The sequence below is a fragment of the Hevea brasiliensis genome, chromosome 13 (genome assembly GCF_030052815.1).
Source record: "Hevea brasiliensis isolate MT/VB/25A 57/8 chromosome 13, ASM3005281v1, whole genome shotgun sequence".
Lineage (NCBI taxonomy): Eukaryota > Viridiplantae > Streptophyta > Magnoliopsida > Malpighiales > Euphorbiaceae > Hevea > Hevea brasiliensis.
Genome location: NC_079505.1, coordinates 65,530,263 through 65,549,008, shown reverse-complemented (window position 1 = coordinate 65,549,008; position 18,746 = coordinate 65,530,263). Strand labels below are relative to the sequence as shown.

At 30.0% G+C, this 18,746-nt stretch overlaps 2 protein-coding genes across 2 annotated transcripts; one reads left to right on the top strand and one right to left on the bottom strand.

Moving 5' to 3' along the window:
- Positions 1-468: 468 nt before the first annotated feature.
- On the top strand, positions 469-2,277 carry LOC110647795 (CBL-interacting serine/threonine-protein kinase 6). Its single transcript, XM_021801782.2, has one exon. It carries the CDS (start codon positions 840-842, stop codon positions 2,154-2,156), a length of 1,317 nt encoding a protein of 438 aa, XP_021657474.2. The 5' UTR covers positions 469-839; the 3' UTR covers positions 2,157-2,277.
- A 4,214-nt stretch (positions 2,278-6,491) lies between these two features.
- On the bottom strand, positions 6,492-17,707 carry LOC110647796 (AP2/ERF and B3 domain-containing transcription factor At1g50680). Its single transcript, XM_058132069.1, has 4 exons — positions 16,679-17,707; positions 16,198-16,405; positions 15,995-16,058; positions 6,492-7,652 (listed from the first exon to the last, which is right to left on the bottom strand). Exons 2-4 carry the CDS (start codon positions 16,205-16,207, stop codon positions 6,593-6,595), a joined length of 1,134 nt encoding a protein of 377 aa, XP_057988052.1. The 5' UTR covers positions 16,208-16,405; positions 16,679-17,707; the 3' UTR covers positions 6,492-6,592.
- Between the last annotated feature and the right edge of the window lie 1,039 nt (positions 17,708-18,746).

The window sequence follows — 18,746 nt, the reverse complement described above, 5'->3', positions numbered from 1 at the left end:
CTCTTCCGCCCCTGGGTTGCAAGAACAGAAACAGAAGTTTTAGGTGGGGTCAATCACATCTGAGCCTTTCAGCTTTCAACCTTTCATTAGCTGCCTGCCTTATCACTTACTTTACCACTCCCAATCCCAGCTCGCAAATTTACAAATCAGTAGGGTCCACCGGATGCACCACAGTAATTTCGAACTGCCACACGGTAACGCTGTGTTGGAAATTCCATCCACGCGGGGAAAGCCCGCGTTGAAGTAGAAGAACGAAAAAAAAAAAAAAGAGGAATGATAATTATTGACAACCACAATGTGGACCCCACTCCATACACAATTATTGGCAACCAAACAAACATCGCAAACTCCAAACACAGCCTCGCGCGTGACAATATTGATGACGTCTATCCGTCCGGATGATGCCAAGTGCCAACCTTGAATCGGGTTTTATAATCGTTAGATCAGATTACTGATTGGTGAAATCATGTTACGGAAACTGCTATATAAGCAGCGGCGATGTGATTAGTCTAGAGAAAAATAGAAAAATTAATAACTCTTCTCTGCGTCCTCTGTTCTGGGTAGGAATTACGAATCTCCCGTGGGGAATGCGGAGAGATGGGAGCTGCTTTGCTGACCAAGAGTGAACTTTGTTGCCGTGCTAAGCGGTGTATCGGCGGCAGAAATTGCCACCGGAAACACGTTGAAGACGGGTGATCGTTTTCCCAATCCAAACGACTGCACAAGCTCCTCTTTTCTAATTCTTTTTCTCAGAATTTTCATCTCATATTCTCTTTGTATTGTATATACTCTTTGAATAAAATATTGTCTCTGTAGCGGATTTCTCTTTGCGTACATTCATGGCAGAAAAGCGCAGAGATTCTCACTCAACCTTGCTTCATGGGAGATACGAGCTCGGCCGAATGCTAGGACATGGCACCTTCGCTAAGGTCTACCATGCTCGTAATTTGCAGACGGGAAAGAGCGTGGCGATGAAGGTGGTCGGCAAGGAGAAAGTAATCAAGGTCGGCATGATGGAGCAAATCAAGAGGGAAATTGCTGTTATGAAGATGGTGAAGCACCCCAATATCGTCAAGCTGTACGAGGTCATGGCGAGTAAATCTACGATATATTTTGTTATGGAACTTGTTCGAGGAGGTGAGTTGTTTTCTAAGATTGCTAAGGGTCGCTTGAGGGAGGACGTTGCTAGAGTTTATTTTCAGCAGTTGATATCTGCCATCGATTTTTGTCACAGTCGCCGAGTTTATCATCGTGATTTGAAGCCAGAAAATCTTCTTCTCGATGAAGATGGCAACTTAAAAGTTACAGATTTTGGGCTTAGTGCCTTCTCTGAGCACTTGAAGCAAGATGGTTTGTTGCATACTACGTGTGGCACACCAGCCTATGTTGCACCGGAGGTTATTGGGAAGAAAGGGTATGATGGTGCTAAAGCAGATCTCTGGTCTTGTGGTGTTATTCTCTATGTTCTTCTCGCTGGTTTCTTACCATTTCAAGATGATAATATAGTGGCCATGTATAGAAAGATCTACAGAGGTGACTTCAAATGCCCACCATGGTTCTCCCCTGAAGCTCGTAGATTAATCACAAAACTTCTCGATCCAAATCCTAGCACTCGAATCACCATAGCCAAGATTATGGATTCCTCATGGTTCAAGAAATCAGTGCCTAAAACTATAAGAACGAAGGAGGAAATGGAATTTGATGCCTTCAATGGTGATGAAGATCAAAACAACGGAGGCAAATCAAAGCAACCTGAAACACTAAATGCTTTTCACATAATATCATTATCAGAAGGATTTGATTTATCACCTCTATTCGAAGAGAAGAAGAGGGAGGAGAAGGAGGAGTTGAGATTTGTGACAACGAGACCAGCAAGTAGCGTGATTTCAAGACTAGAAGAGGTGGCCAAGGCTGGGAGATTCAGCGTGAAGAAGAGCGAAACCAAAGTGAGGATGCAGGGTCAAGAGAGTGGAAGGAAAGGGAAATTAGCTGTCGCAGCAGAAATATTCGCAGTTACACCGTCGTTTTTAGTGGTGGAGGTGAAAAAAGATAACGGTGACACTCTAGAGTATAACCAATTCTGCAGCAAAGAGCTGAGACCTGCTCTCAAAGACATAGAGTGGACTTCTCCCACCGATAATTCAACCATTGCTTAGGTAGAGAGGAATTTTAAGATCTATGTGATTGAATTTAGATTTGAATTTGTATGTTTATGTAATTGTTATTACTGTTTTGTGATTGTTGTTTGAAATTAAGGATAAATTTCAATATTTGGTATTTTATTTTTCTTTTGTGTATTGATTTTTGTTTAAAATTTTCAAGTAGTAATAATTATCTTCAATTAATTGAACTAAATAATTCAAGCAACGGCTAATAAGATTTGTACATTGGAGGTGAGATTTGCAATTCTCCCCATCTGTATTTGGCCTGTGCAGTCCATTCACGTCACTGTCCCTTTTGGAAATTATTGTCCGTCAGTCCAATAAACAATTCAAACAAAAGTTTTGAAAATTATTCTGGTGATCATATTTATTTTAAAATTAATTTTTATTATTTCTAATTTAAAATCTCAAAAATTCGATTGCTGCTTTTTACATAATCTATATTTCCTCTTATTTTTCATTAAAATGATATTGACAAGTCCATCTAATTAAATTGAAAATCAAATCAATAAGATCACCAATTTTTATAATTTATTATTTAAAGTATTTTATCTAAATATTATGTTTAATAAAATAAAAATAGATATACATATAGCTTGGCTGGTTTATTTTTTTAAACAAAAAATAGCAAATATCATTAATGTGAGCAAATTTACGCAGTTCAAACCTATTACGCATATATAATCTAACTAAACTTCAAGCCTGAACCGAACAGACTATGGCCCTATCAACTAGAGTCCTAATCAATTTGGGTGATAGACCCGAAACTACAAATTACCTGATAAATAGAGATGAAATCATAGGTAATTCAATTCTGCTTTTAAGATAATTCAATTTAATTTAGTTTAATTTTATATTTTAAAAATTTCAGTTTAGTTCAATTTTAATGAAAAAAATCGATTAAACTGAATTGAATTGCTTTATTGATTTTTAAATTAATTTTTTATAAAAAATTTATGAATTATATATAATTATATATTTATAAATTATTTAATTTTATTAATTAATAATTATTATATTTAAATTAATATTAAAATTAAATCAAATAATTTAGAAATTAAATTTAAATTTAAAAATTTATTAATATTTAAAAATTAATTAATTCGAACCGAATCAAACTGAAATAGAAAGAGAAAGAGAGACTTACCAGAAAAATATTCTATGCATCTATGTGGTGAAGAGGAATAAACAGCATTATTGAAGTTAGTTTTTGCAATGGATGCGGCCAACGAAAAAGCTCATCTCTTCTACATTAGAACATGATATGTTTCCCCCTTATCTCACAAGCACGTGCATTCCCTAATCTTAACCTTTCTCTTGCTTCCTTTTTCCTTTTATTACTTCATTATGTCTTTTTAAAAAAAAAATCATCAATATATTCCTTTAAATAAAATAGAATTTATTTCTTATTTTAACCTAATAATAATAATAAAAACAATTACCTCTAAAAAGTTAATTTTTTGCTGTAATTTATAATAAAAAAAAAGTAATCTGTTAATTTTATTCTTTTTGATTGATGTATTCATAATTTTTAAAATAATTAATCAGCTTAATTAATAAAATATAAAATTTTATTAAAATATTTAATTATTATAATTATAAATTTAATGAATAAAATTTAATTTTTTAAATTAATTTTATTTTTGAATTTTCACCCAAAATTAAAATGTTTAATTATAATTACAAATTATTGCATATATTTAGCCTTTTATATTTTATTAGTCTTAAAAAATCATACATATATATATACTATGATTAAAATAGAAACTTTTATGTGCAATATTTTACTTGATTTCTCTACCATTTTTATGTACAATAGAAAAATATGAATATTAATAATGAAATGATGTTATGAAAAATTAATATAATTGGGTTCATGCTGCTAACATCTCTGCATATTAACTTTTATTTTTTTTTTTAAAAATATTTATTTATTTAAATATATACTTCCTCTGCCTGTTTTAATTTATTGTTTAAAGTTTTTATACGATAATTAAAAAAATAATTAAATTACTTAAATTATAATAAAATATATTTTAATTTGATTTAATTACCCTTAATCTCACTTAATTAAGAGGAGTTGATAAGTTTTAAGAAATTGTAGAAATGGTTAGTACTAAGTAGAGATAAGGGTAAAATTAAAAAAACATAATTAATATGATTAATTTTCTAAAAATATCAAATAATTTTGGACAAAATAATTTTTAAAAAATAAAAAATAAAAGTGGACAGAGAATATTAAGTATAATAAAATTGAAAATTATATTTTATGGTAATAAATTTTGTATTTTGATTCAATAAAACGAATCAATTTCAAACTATGGGTTGGTGCACAGTACTAATTGCATTTCAACATTGGATTATTTTATTTTATTTTTTAATTTTAATGCATTTAAAAATTTGAATTTAAGGAATTATAAAATTTAGAAATTGGTATTAATTAATCACAAATCATTAGACAATAAATGAGGAGAAAATAAAACATGTTTTGAACAATTAAATGTAAAAAATGCTTATAAAAATATTGAACCATTAATTAACAATTAATTAGGTATATTAATTAACAATATATACCTCGTACTCAAATGTCAATTATGAGCTTGATGATTATTTTATTAATTAATTAATTAATTATATATATATATATCAATAAAAAAATTAAATATTATTAATAGAAAATTAAATTCTATGCATCTATATGGGGGAGGTATTTAGATTTAGGAAGTGAGTTTTTGATTCTCTAATAACATAATTGATGATGAATTTTAAATTATGCATAAAATAATGATGGTAGCTCATGTAAGTGGGCAAATGGATGATGCACATATTTTCATTTAAATTATTAATAATTATTAGTGATTAATAAATTAGAAAACCATAATGATTGATTGCTCTAATCTAACAAACCAGTTATAAAATGAGTAAATTATTTTTTTATTTTTAATATATATATATATATATATATATATCCCATTTTTAAAAGTAGTTTAATCTTTATATTTTAACTTTTCGGTTCTTCCATTAAATTTTTCATTTTTTTATTAGTTATTTAAAAATATCAAAATATCTTTAAAAATAAATTATTTTTTATCCTTAAAATATGTTCACAGTACTTTAAAACTCAGTAGTTTAGTCCCAATATTTTGATTCCTTCAAATTGAAATAAAAATATACTATTTTAAAATATGAATGGAGGATAGAGTCAAAATATAAAACTGAATCATTAATTTTTAAAATTAAGAGACATATGTTAATTTTAATATAATTCAAAAATGAAAAAATAATTTAATCTTATTTTATTAAAAAAAATCAAAGTTAAGTATTTTTATTTGATTCGTACAGAAAACAAGATTTGCTTAAGCATTTTGAGTTTTTTTTTTATATATATTTTTTGATAAACAGAGTTGCTAAGTGTCCAAAGTTGATGGTTTAATTAAAACAAGAACTACCAATTATGTGTATTATGGATTGGCTTTTATATATTCATTATAATAATGATTTATTTGTTTCATAAAAAAGGAATTTTATTTAAAAAAATTAAGGATAAAATTTAGAAAAAAAAATTTTAAATCAATATCTATTTTTATTTTCAATAAAATAAAAGAAAATTTACTAAAAAGTAGTAAATTTTGGCTCAGAACAGAGTACATATTAATTTTTATGTCTTTTATATGTTCATTGTATTTTTACAATTTTATTTTTAAAACCGGAAAATAATATTTATTGGAAATTTTATTAATCAAAATAAATTAATCTATATACCTGAAATTTTTTTAAAAAATATTGTTTTTTCAAATAAAATAGAATATAATTAAATTAACTTTAATGTTTGATTAAAGTGTAGAAGAAGCCTTACGTATGGGCCCAGAACCAGAGCATATTGGCCCACTGGGCATAAAAGTGCTAGTCCTATCAGTCTAATCAAATTAAAAAAAAAAAAAGAAGATAATAGTCTTTTAATTGTGCAATAAATATTTAATTTAATTTTTTTAAATGAAATTTCTAAAACCTTAATATTTCAATTTCTCTTTGAATTAAGAAAATCCAAACCGATTTAAATATAAAAATTTTCATTTATATTTCTAATTCCTATAGAAAGTTTTAAATTTTTTTTAACTCACCAACTCATCGCATTTTCAAATAATTAAAAAAAAAATCCTTTTAAATAATAAAAATTATCAAAATTTAAAAATATAAAAAATCTTACTTTAAATAATTTTATTTTAAGAAAAAATCCTCACTTTTGAAACATTATTTAAAAATAATTCAGAAATTATAAAAATTGTCTTAAAAAAAAAATGATGTTTTGGTACTTAAAAAAAAATAATGTTTACCCTAAATTCTGCTGATTAGATCATCATTAGGTGGCCATATTAAAATTCTGGCCCAAAAATTTAACAAAAAGAGACTAAATATCGTCTTAGACCCTCTCAGATGATTTCAGCACCAAAGAGTCTGAAACTCTTTGTATGTGAATCCTCACTTCTTGGCTTGGCAACCATCAATCCATCATCTCCTTCAACATTTTCCTCCTCCATGCAATCTTGTGCACATCTTTGGCCAAGGTGAAGCTGCAACTCCATGCCCATGTCAACTCTTTCGTTGCCCAACTCCAACAAGCTACTGCTGTGTCCATGTCCACCATTGTTCACATCAATCATGTAGTATGCTTGAGTAACTTTTGAGTTTTCTCTGCACTCACATAAGCAAAAACAAATGATGTCATTAGCTTTTAATTGCTTTTCCTTTACAAATCCACTCCAACCCCTTGTGAAGACATAACTCTGACTGCTCCTCCAATAACAATATCTAAATTTCCACAACTTCATTGCCTTGTCATAGAAAGATAGCTGCCGAACATCGGCAGCATTTTCTTGGACACCTTCTGACAATGGTGAGAAGAACTTGGTAGCAAATTTTTTGGGGATGACAAGTCTATTAAGCTTGCCAACATCACTTGGTGTAAGCTCCTTTTGAAACAGTTGCTTGCACGTTAGTCTTCTACTGCTTTGTGTCTTCATAAGCTTAAGGCTAAGATCAGCTTCAAAATTTTGGGCACGAGTCCTCAAGAAATCAGCAAACTTGGACCGGTAAGTACTGTCCTTTATCATGCTGAGCACTGCTTCAGTACTATAAGAACTTTGAAAGTTTTCCTCTTCAACAGTGATATTAGTAAATGGAAAATTTCTGCGAGAATCACCACTTCGAAGCTTTAGTGCTGCACTATCATAAGCCATAGCAGCTTCCTGCTCATATTTAAAGGTCCCAAGCCAAACACGTTGGTGATTGGCATATATTTGACAGCCCCAGTGCCCACTTTGATGTGCTACAACACCTCTGAATTTGGAAGTGGAGATACTGTTGTTATCATTCCTTGCATGTTTGCTCGCCAGTGATGGATAAGTGCTGCTATTTGAATCTGAAACTTCTTCGATCACAACAGTTCCACCACTCGAAATCATGCTCACAATATCTTTCCCGCTCATGTTCCTGAGAAAAAATTGTTACAGTCAAAGTTAGTAAAGAACATAAGCAATTAATATAACACAACACAGTTTGTGGTTAATTTGAAAAGACGAATGAAAAAAATATGAAAAAATCAGCAAGATGAGAAATTTAACTGAAATTTTCACTTCACTATCTAATCAAAAGCATTGCACTTTAAATGAATATAGTACAGATATAACACACAATGCAACAGACAATAGAGTGCAGAAAACCAAGCTGTACTTTAAATGAATATAGTACAGATATAACACACAATGCAACAGACAATAGAGTGCAGAAAACCAAGCTGTACTACAAAATGGTGTTTATATTTCAAACCCACATCAAACATAATCTAGCATGCAATTCCTAAAATTGTTTATGCTATCTGCTGATTGAGTAGACTATCAGATTCAGTGGAGTATAGTTTCTCAGGATCCGGGGGACAGGCTTCTAAATGCAATTTCAGTGTAAAAATGCCTGGCAGCAATCTCAGCAATGACAGCAGTTCAATATTTATCCCCAAAATATGATAAATTATGGCAGTTACTTCTCTTTTTGTTGAGAGAATTGCAACGCAAACATTTCATATTTAGTTAATATAATTCATTCTTACTGCAGGGCCATAGTACTAAAAATACTTGTTGCAGGAAAGAGATAAACAACAGAACAAACAAACTGCTGAAGTTGCATTCATAAGCTGACGCATGTGTTCAAATGTAGGACACTGTCATCTCAAATCAGTAATGACTAATGTATGAGCAACTAATGCAAATTTATTAACAATAAAATGAGTTATGATGCCTGCAATGTCTGAACAGGATAACAGAATTGGGTGCTATTACACTCATAGGATGTAATAGGTTGCTTCCTTGCAGCCACAACAAATGAACAGGAATAGGGAAAATGGTTAGCATCTCCTATAAGTCAATCCACCTCAAATTACCAATGGGAAAAGAAATAATTTGCTACCATCTCATCCTACGGTTGTGTTCTAAAATTTCTCCAATCTCGAGAATTTATTCAATGCAAACCATTATGTAAAATGAAAAAACTCCAACAGTGGATTATGATAGAATTCACCGTAATCAATAGTCATAATAAAACAGTTGTACATATAAAATTTCTCATCAATCTCATTATTCTCTTGTATCCTTCCTGCCCATTCAAGAAATAGAGAAATACACGGTACGTTTAAACTAGCATTCTCATTCTAAATACATGGAGGACCATACCCAACAAGCAGAAGATGCACATCTTTATATAATTAGCAGTTAAAACTATACTTTGAGCTGAAGCAATTACCACATCCAGTAAGTCACAGTGGCAGACCGAAGAAAATTTAAAAGCAAGTATTAACTTTGTAGCAGTGGTTGTATGCTAGAAATATAACCACCAGAAAATAAACTGGAGACAAGTAAAAACTACTATCAGTTTACTGTCTATGCTTTACTCTAAAATTAACAAATGAAAAATTATGCACTGTGCACAAAAACAGCAGTTAAAATACAATTTCAATATAATTGAGATATTCACAGTATCCCTCATTCATGTTGCCTACGCAAACAAAGACCGGAGATTGACAAAACTCAGAATGCAGCCCAATATGCATGAACAAATGACTAATGCAAAACCCTTTGTGAAAATAATTCAGTTCATTGGCTTAGTTCCAGAAAGGAAAAAAAATATGCAAAATTGACAAGTTGAAACACAAATAATGAAAATTTTATTTTTTGTGAAGGCAGTAAATCCTCAATTTAGGATGCTAAAGCTAGAGTCAAGGTAAGGTATGGCAATTTGATCAAGACAGGGGGCTAATTCCACTCCCACATGAATGCCAAGCAGAATCCAAATAAATGAGAATTCAGATGACACACGTGCCCTTGGAAGAATAGCATCATTAATAGATAACAACCAAAAATTTCTTGGCAAAAAAGAACCAATTATATAAATAGCATATTGCATCAAGAATAACAAGATGAAGCTTCAAAAAGCTTTTACTCCAAACTTTTGTTAAAGCATCTCATTCAATTTTCATGGTGGCTGGCTTACCAGGTTAGAATTCTGACAGTGTGGACTATCAATAAATCAATATATCTTTAAAACAAAGCTCCCATATTATTAAATTGAGTTAATAAGATCAAGCAAACCACCATAAATTTAGTAATGGAGTTCGGGCACAACAAAAGATATACATACCTTGTACTAGAACATAAATACAAGAAAAAGGGAAAACAAATTTTTGGTCTAATGTAAATTTAAAATAAAATATAAAGAATCAGGGTGTCATGCAATAAATTGACCTCATTATACTACAATCCAAAAGAATATTTTAGATTATGCACAGTTTTAACATGGTGCATTCAATTCAATACCACAAACTCCATGATGCAATATTGGAAGACGGCTCAACTTAGGAATTATATTCAGGAAGTTTAGACTTCTATTGTTTAGGAATTCTATTATTATTTAGGAATATTTGTAGAGTTCTCTTAAGTTTCAGAAATTTTTTATTGTTTTGAGATTCCTAATTAGTATTTGATTAGGGTTTTCGTTTTTAAGGATTCCAAATCCTAGTATTAGGACTAGTTATACTATAAATACCTGTGTTTTAGGTATTTTAGAGGAGAGATTATTATGGTACTATTATTTATTAATAAGATTTGAGAATTTATTTCACTTCTATATTCGAGAATTTGTTTCTCACCCCTTTGTTTCCCTCATTCTAGTGGTTCTACATCAACTTGGTATCAAAGCTTGTTCTACATCACTTAAGCAACTTACATTGAGTCATTTGGCTTGTAATTAATGTACCACAACTCTTCCTATTTATGTTAAAAACTTAATTCACAAGATTTATATGACAACATTACTAGATAAATTTTCTTTTCAACTCAACTTCAAATAACAAAAAGGTTAAAAAAATCCATACAATCATACACAAACACGGAGCTGCAAGCTCTTCATTGTGGCATATAAACAGTGTCAATCCAACAAAGGTCGGGTATACTTTACTAAGTAAATATGCATACTTCCAAATAGTAAAAAGCATCAATTTGATCATGAATACATTAGGGCTGTGCACGGTTATCGGAGGTCCAAAACCGAACTGATGAACCAAGGCGAACTTATATTGATGCTTTGGTTTGGTTCTGCTTCTTCATTAATAACCAAAATAGAACTGTATCGAAGTCCAACTAAGAACTGAATTTATATATATTTTTCATATGTATTAGATATACTTTCAACATAATTATATATATCTATATATGTATAATTATAGGCTAAATATAACCTAATATTATATTTAATTTCTCTATCTTTTCTTAATAATTTTAGTTATAAATAAATTGAATGACATTATGATCTTAATTATAAGTGTACTATAATAGTTATATCTTATAGTTAAAGATTACATAATTAATAAATAGTTAAAAAGTATATTATATGATATACTTATACTACTATATTATATAATATGCTTAATACTAAATTATTTAGTTAAAGATTATATAATTTAAAAATAGTTAAAAGTTATATTATATGATATATTATATATTAATAACCCACTTTAAGACTTAAATGTTAATTTATTTATGACTTTTTTATAGAAATAATTGTATGGAATTGTTTCAAGAATCAAGAACCGAACCGAAACACACTAAATCAAAACCAAAGAACCGATAATGATACCAAACTAAAACTAAAATAACAAATAACTGAATTGCTACCATATTGAAATTTTAGTTCGGTTCTAGTTCCTAGGCAAACCTTGAACCAGAACCGTACACATTTTATCTTGTACAACTTGAATAACAAGCTTGTAAATATTGTAAAGCTACTTGCACATTCCTCCAACAGAAGAATGGTAATCTCACGGACATCTAGAAAAGAATTTAAATTTTGAGTCATATTGATAGTTGCACATTAACATATTGTATAACTACTCGCACATTAACATATTGTTAGTTGAAGATCATGGATCATGACTCATACAAAAAAACACTGCAAAGAATTTTATGGCTTAAAGGAAAGTGTAGCAGCCTTCATCTCAATCCAAACAAAGACTCCAATTCATGCTAGTGTAATTCAGGTTGTCAAACATGTTTCGTACCAATTCCAAAAATGCAATTTTTCTGTCTCAACTTTGCATATTTTAAATTAATTTGTTTTTGGGGTATATCATACCATATTGTAGCATTCACACAATTCAGTTTCCGATAAAATATTCAGTGTTGTTATCTATTCTACCATAACTTTTACTGAATATTTATTAACATTTACCTGTAAATTGCCTATATTCTAAAATAATTTTATGGAATATTTATTAACATATACCTGCCTATTGCTCTTGCATGGATGGCAAAATGCTTTACACTACACATTTTGTTGAGGCCTCAAACAAGATACAAATAATGAGTAGAATTAACAATTACGTCCTTTTATTTTCCTCCATTTCATTCTGGTTAGGATTAAACTTTCTGCTAGCATCTGTAATTCTAAATTGTTTTCTCTATTGGCTCCCACTACTTGAATTCACTCACTCTTCTATAGTCTACACTAGCTCATCTACCTAATTGTATTGGTCTTCTCTTTTTTAAAAAAAAAAAAAAAAAAAAAATTCTCCACCAATCACTTTCACCCACATCATTTTTGGTATATTTCTTGTCTTCTTCACTCAGATCACTTGGACACACTCCTTCGTTTGTACTTAATTTATCAAATATTAAAATAGCTACACTTTTGAATATGGAAAGAAAATTCATTCTAGATAAAGTACACAATAACAGAAATGAAAGTGCTAAGCACTATCAACAAAATTGTATAAAAGAATAAGCAAATAAAAAGATAAGGCCCTACCAAACCATAAGTGTTGACAAGGCTTTTTAGAATCACCTTAAAAGTTAGAGAACAAATAAGATTAAGTTTAATTCAACTGAATTGACAATTTATTTTACTAATTAATTACCATTTCGATGACCAAAGGGACTTCTCATATATCTAATCATTAAAAGCACTTTAAATTGCTCTTCCCTCTTACTTTTCTCCCATCAATTGCTACATGCTAAAGACATGAAACCTTTTATTCTCCTTTATTCAACATTCTTAAACAGCTTCATAGCGTCATCCTCAAAATCAATAAATCAAACAACTAATACTAGCTAATTATCTGCTTATATTTTGAAGCGTGCACTTTCAATCCTTTGATTTTCTTTTCTTGTAGGTCTACTATGTGATCAGCCTCTTTGCCAACCCATTCTGATGTCCTTGCTTCTCTCTCTCTCTCTAAGTATCTAAAGTCCTTTCTAATGAATTGCAACAAGAGAAATCCTATCCAGATGCAAATATAAACCACAATTGTATTATGATTAAAAAACATCCAACACTGTTTCTGGCTCTCATAGGAAAGTCAATGATGCCAAAAGGATTTCATAAAGATTGACTGATTAACGATGGTTCATAGAAGCAACAAAATACACCAAAAGATAAGGAAATAAATGTCTTATTATTCTGTTCGTGTTTTGACTCACAAAAGATTCACCAATATTTGATCCTAATATAGGGAACAGTGCATTTAATAAAAATTTTCTTACACATTTCTTAAGTATGAACTTGTTCAGTTCATTACATAGCAGAATTCTGCAATTTTTTAGTTTAGTATTCATCTAAAAAATATTTCTATATCTGCCTATCATACAATGAACATTCTATAGATAATCTTGATCATTTGAAACAAGCATTTTATCCTAGTAGGTAAATTAACCTTTGTGACGATAACCATATTGTCGCTGGCATTATCACTATCTTCTTTTTATTCAAAAATATTATTTACATATCATGATCCATTAAAAATAAATTCTAACCAACAATTTGTAAAGTTCTCTAGAAAATAGGATTGAAAGTTATCAATATATACATTGCATAATTATGAGTCAACTTGCAAATAATTAAAACTCCCGCGATAGACCTCATAAACTAATAATACCTCATGGAATACCTCCAAAAATTGATTTGGAGATGAGCATGGAAAAATACAGTCAAATGGTATAAATTATATACAAAAGCAACACTACAAAATTGAAACAAATCTTTTGGGAATATCAGTTAGCTTTGTCTCCACAATTACCAAACTATATTTTCCCATTGATCCATTTTGAAATTCACTATCAAACACTTGAATTATTAAAATTAGAAAGAAATTGATTAAATACACCATGTATTTTACCATCATCTGAAATTTTTTATGCCTAACCATGGTTCCATGGATATCTGTAACGGTTGATTAACATGAATCAATGGAGTTTATTTATGCTAGAAGCATGTATCAAATACAAACAAGACTCACGAGAGCAACAAAAGTAAGCAAAAGTTAAAAGGGGTATCCAGGCATTTTTTTATCCTTTCTTTTGATGGTTGTTGTCCAATAGATAAAAACTGAATCTATGAAAAAACTACATGATGAAACAAGTAAAAAATATGATTTATGCTTTTCACTTGTTGCAGCCATCTCTTTTCTCTTCAATACATCAAAGAGGAGAAACAAGCATGTTTTAATTATATAATTTTCTTAACGACTGCAGAACAACAAAAAATGACACGGATAAAAGATTGGCTCTAACATAATAATTGATCAAAGAAGTTAAGGTTACAACTGAATTAAAAGAAAAATTAAGTTGGTATGAGATTTGTGAACCTCAGGGAACATACAATAAAGTATTCTGGTCAGCATCACTAACTAATTAATAAATAAAGTACATTATGGGCAACAAAGGAACATGAAAGAAAAATAAGAAATACCATAATGGTTTAAAAGAAAAAAAAAAAAATCTTCTTTTCTTTTTTAATTCCAGCCATGACATTTATGCTAATATAAGATCAGCTGTCAAGTTGATACAAACATATAGATTAGTAAAAAAATTAAAATAAGCTCTTTAAATGTATAATGTCCCAAAAATTATCATGTGTTCATTTTGTTCCCCTTTCAATTGTTTCAATTATATCCTCAAATTTAGGGTTTTATTTGTCAATATAGTCCTTTCTAATATTGGCCTTGTTTATACATGAACCAATTCTACATGGACATGACAAGGCAACCCATGTTAATATGGCATCCAAAAGAGACATATGCTATATCCACATTTAAATATCATACTCTAGATATCTCACATTAGTTTTATCCTATTTTCTCTATTTTTTTATATTTATATATAAATGGTATCCTATCAATGGGAGTCATTAGACCTGTTAACATCAAAGAATGTCATGCCATATGCACATGTATCACTAGTTTATACCAAAATGGATTAATGTATATATGATAGTCTTAGATTTTGATGGTTAATGAGCACAAGGATAACAAGAAAGGTTTGCAATCTAATGCTAAATCATTTAAACATTAACAACGAGGAATTAATAACTACAATTGACGCAAACACTCCAAAGTCAAGGATGTAATTAGTACAATTGAAAGATTTGTCTAAAACAGAAATATATACAGAAGTTTTGGCTTATGTTTGAATGAAATTGGGAGAGCATATGCAATACTATGGATTTCTAGTGTATTGCTACAAAGATAGCGGCTTCCATTTCATTACTTTTCTCTTATGTTAACAATTTGTTCGAAATTTTTTAACTTGAAAAACTGATTAGACCATACTGTCTTTTTCTTTCTTTATTTGAAAAGAGTTCCTGTACACCCCACAAACCTAATGGTCTAGTTCCCCATAGAAAGGGATCTTAAAGACAATGATTATCATAGGCCTATACTAAATTATAGTCCACCATAACACAAAGTGGTTTACGTGACTCATTGACTAAAATATACACCAAATCATTCAACCTTGATTTAAGCATGCCATACCAAAAATACCAATTAGGGCAATTTTTGCAACCCAAAACTTTAAAATGATCATATTGAAGCATAAAGAAAATCATTAATCTATCAATGAAATCCATTGACATAAATTTGTAGTTGAGACAATTATCTGCTTCTTATTTTGCATGCAAACAGTCTACATTGATATACATACTAAAAGCAATTGTACAATTGGTGGCATTAAGTTGGTAATAATTTAGTTAAGGATTACAAGCCAAAATTTCTGTCAACTAATTCTTAATTACCATTAACCGATTTCTTAATCCTTCTTTAATGGATTATATTCTTCTTTTAAAGCAACTGATATGAGCAGTCAATAGGCCCAAAATCTTGACAGAACAGAAGCGAACAGGAACAAGTTATTTTCCAAATCTAACACAAACGATTAAAAGAAAACACATAAAATCAGAAGAAAAAGCAGTAAAAGTTGCAGAATCTATCAGTAAATTAAAACAAAGATGAAACGGACCTGTTTCGTGGAGGCAGCAGCAAAAAGAAGCAGTTCCCGCAAAAGCCAAACAAAACAATAAGTGCTGTGAAAAACGATAAAAGGCTGATTTTTAATACTTCAAATAACGAAACTTATAGCCCTTTGGCAAGGAAGAAATACCTTCCTTTAAAGGAAACCAAGAAAAGATCGAGAAAAATTAGCTGACAGAATCAATTACTAACCTGTGAACATGGAAATTCTCAGCAAAAACTTCCCTTTTAGCCATAGAATAGCGCATATCTGACCATAAAAGGGAACAAGAAATCCTTCCCATATTTGGCACCTTAGCAGAGACCCATTTTGATAAGGGTCCCATTTTGTCTACTAGAAAAGAGTCCATGAGATGAGAGACAACTCGAAAGCTGCAGTTTGCTGCAGGAATAAATGTCCCTAACAATAATCAACAAGAAGAGGAAAAAATCAAGTGATTTTATGGAAACCCACTTGAGGTTAGACCAAATTAAAGCCCCAAATCAAAAGCAGATTTAAGGGAGATCAAAAACTCTTTACCTTGCATGGTCTCCAGAAAACAAAGAAGAAAGCAAATAAAACCAATAATAATAATAATAATAATAATAAGCTACAGATAAAACAAAGTTGAATGATGATATTTAGATTCGAAAATACCGTTTTCCGTTAAATTCGAATAGTGACGAGGCGTACCTTCAAAGAATACTCGCATGGTCCTTTCCTCTACCAAAGAGGACCATGGAAAATCACGCTTCGAAGCTCCATGACAAGTTTTTAAATATAATATATAAATATATCATCACAAACAGTCAAGTGGTTTAATTTTTCTTTATGTATATATATATATATAACCAATTAATGATAGAAAGACCTGACCTCTGATCAACTCAACAACATTCCCCGTCATTGCCACCGGCTCGGTGCTTCCAAAAGAAATATATAATTTTTGAGTGCCTGTGACGAGAAAGAAAGAAAGAAAGGTTCCATAAAGCAGAAGGTGCCATAAAGAAAGGTGTCCTTCCTGGACTGGAAGGGTATGGTAACCAGGACATGCGGAGGAGATTTCTATTTTTCTAGAGAGAGAAATACAAGTCTTTATTAGTAGCAGTATAAATAGAAGAAGAAGAAGAAGAAGAAGAAGAAGAAGAAGAAGAAGAAGCAAGCAAGAAATAGGCTGTGTTTGTGCGCATATCAAGAACCAAGAATTAATTATGAGCAGTTTGAGTGTTGTATGCATCAAGAATCAAGAATCAAAATAAAGGTTTAAGGAAGTTGTGAGGAAACACTTGCAAGTGGGAAGCTGACAGAAAGAGAGGTGAGCACGCACCTCTGCAATGGTATGGCCTCATACAATTGCCTGTGTGTGCTCACTCTCTTCTGTCAGTCTCTCCAGTGTCCCTCTTTTTCTTTTCTTTTGGTTCTTTTCTTTTGACCCTCCAGATCTGAATCCACAAAACCCACAACCTCATATAAAACTGCAAACCCCACTCCATAGCTAGGGTTTCCCAAATCAACCAAAAGAAAACCCATTCGTTTTTCTTGATGCTCTCTCTTCAGCAGTTCTTGACTTTAAGAACCCAAAAACATTTTTCTTTTTCTTGAACAATAGTAATAAATGAAGAGAGAGAAGAGATGAGTCCAGTGCTTTTCTGGTGAAGTTGTGCTGGGGTGCAAATGGGTCGGACATGACTGAGTTGCTTAAAACCTGGAAAGAAAGAAAATGAAATCCCATTCGCACGAACAGTGGAGAGTGACGGCAGAAATGGGACAGGAGATGATGTGCCACGTGGCACTTTCTTGTGGACGAGATTTACTTGTGGGTTTAAGAAAAAAATTTATTATAAAAACAAAAAGATTTGAAGGTTATTTTGACCACTAGCTAGCGATTTTAGACCGTTGGATTGTCATCGTTAGGTGTTGTCGTTTTGTGGATTCGAAATGCTATTGCGCCGATCTAGGGGGGCACCAGAACAGGATGAAGGCATCTATCTAAATATCTCTTTTCTTTCTTTTACTGCCATTTATTAAATTGCCAGATTTATTAATATTTAAATAAATTTCAATCTAAAATTTGAAGAAATTAATAATTTAATTTTATATTTTTAAAATTAAATAAATTATCATTAATATAGATTTCAATCAAATTAATTAAATTCTTAATATTTTGATATTCACTTTCATAGAACAAGAAGTTATATAATAATTATATTAAATATTTTATCAAAATTTATATAGAATTAATTACTTATAATGATTACATAAATTTAAATATAAATATTTAATTTAATAATTATTAAATTTATTTTCATATGAATTTAAATTTTATAATAACTATAACATTGACTCAATTAATAATTTAATCTTTATATTTTTTAAATTTTTACTTTTACAAGTCAAAACAGAATTTAAAAGTACTCAATTAATAATTTAATCACATTTACAATGAAAATTATTAAAAAAAAGTACCTCATGTTATATAGTCCACTAATTGTTATTTGACCTATTAAGATATTTAGCTTAGCTTATGAATAATTTAAGTTTATACGCATTTAAAATCTTAAGTAATTACGTATTTAATTAAAATATTTTTAAGTAATTGATAAACCGTTAATGTGTTTGGTAAAAGAATTGTTTATAAACATATTTATTATTAAAATGATTAAAAAATATTAAATGAGATTTATAATGAAATTTTCAAAATAAAAGAGGATAATATAGAAAAATATTTGATTAAACTAACTTATAAACACAAGCTTTATAA

What these genes read in the sequence shown, in the direction of transcription:
- LOC110647795 (XM_021801782.2), top strand. Translation starts at nt 840, where the DNA reads ATGGCAGAAAAGCGCAGAGATTCTCACTCAACCTTGCTTCATGGGAGA.
- LOC110647796 (XM_058132069.1), bottom strand. An exon ending in CTGCTGCCTCCACGAAACAG is followed by an intron (nt 7,653 to 15,994) that starts GTCCGTTTCATC and finishes ATTTTTTCTCAG; the next exon opens with GAACATGAGCGGGAAAGATA.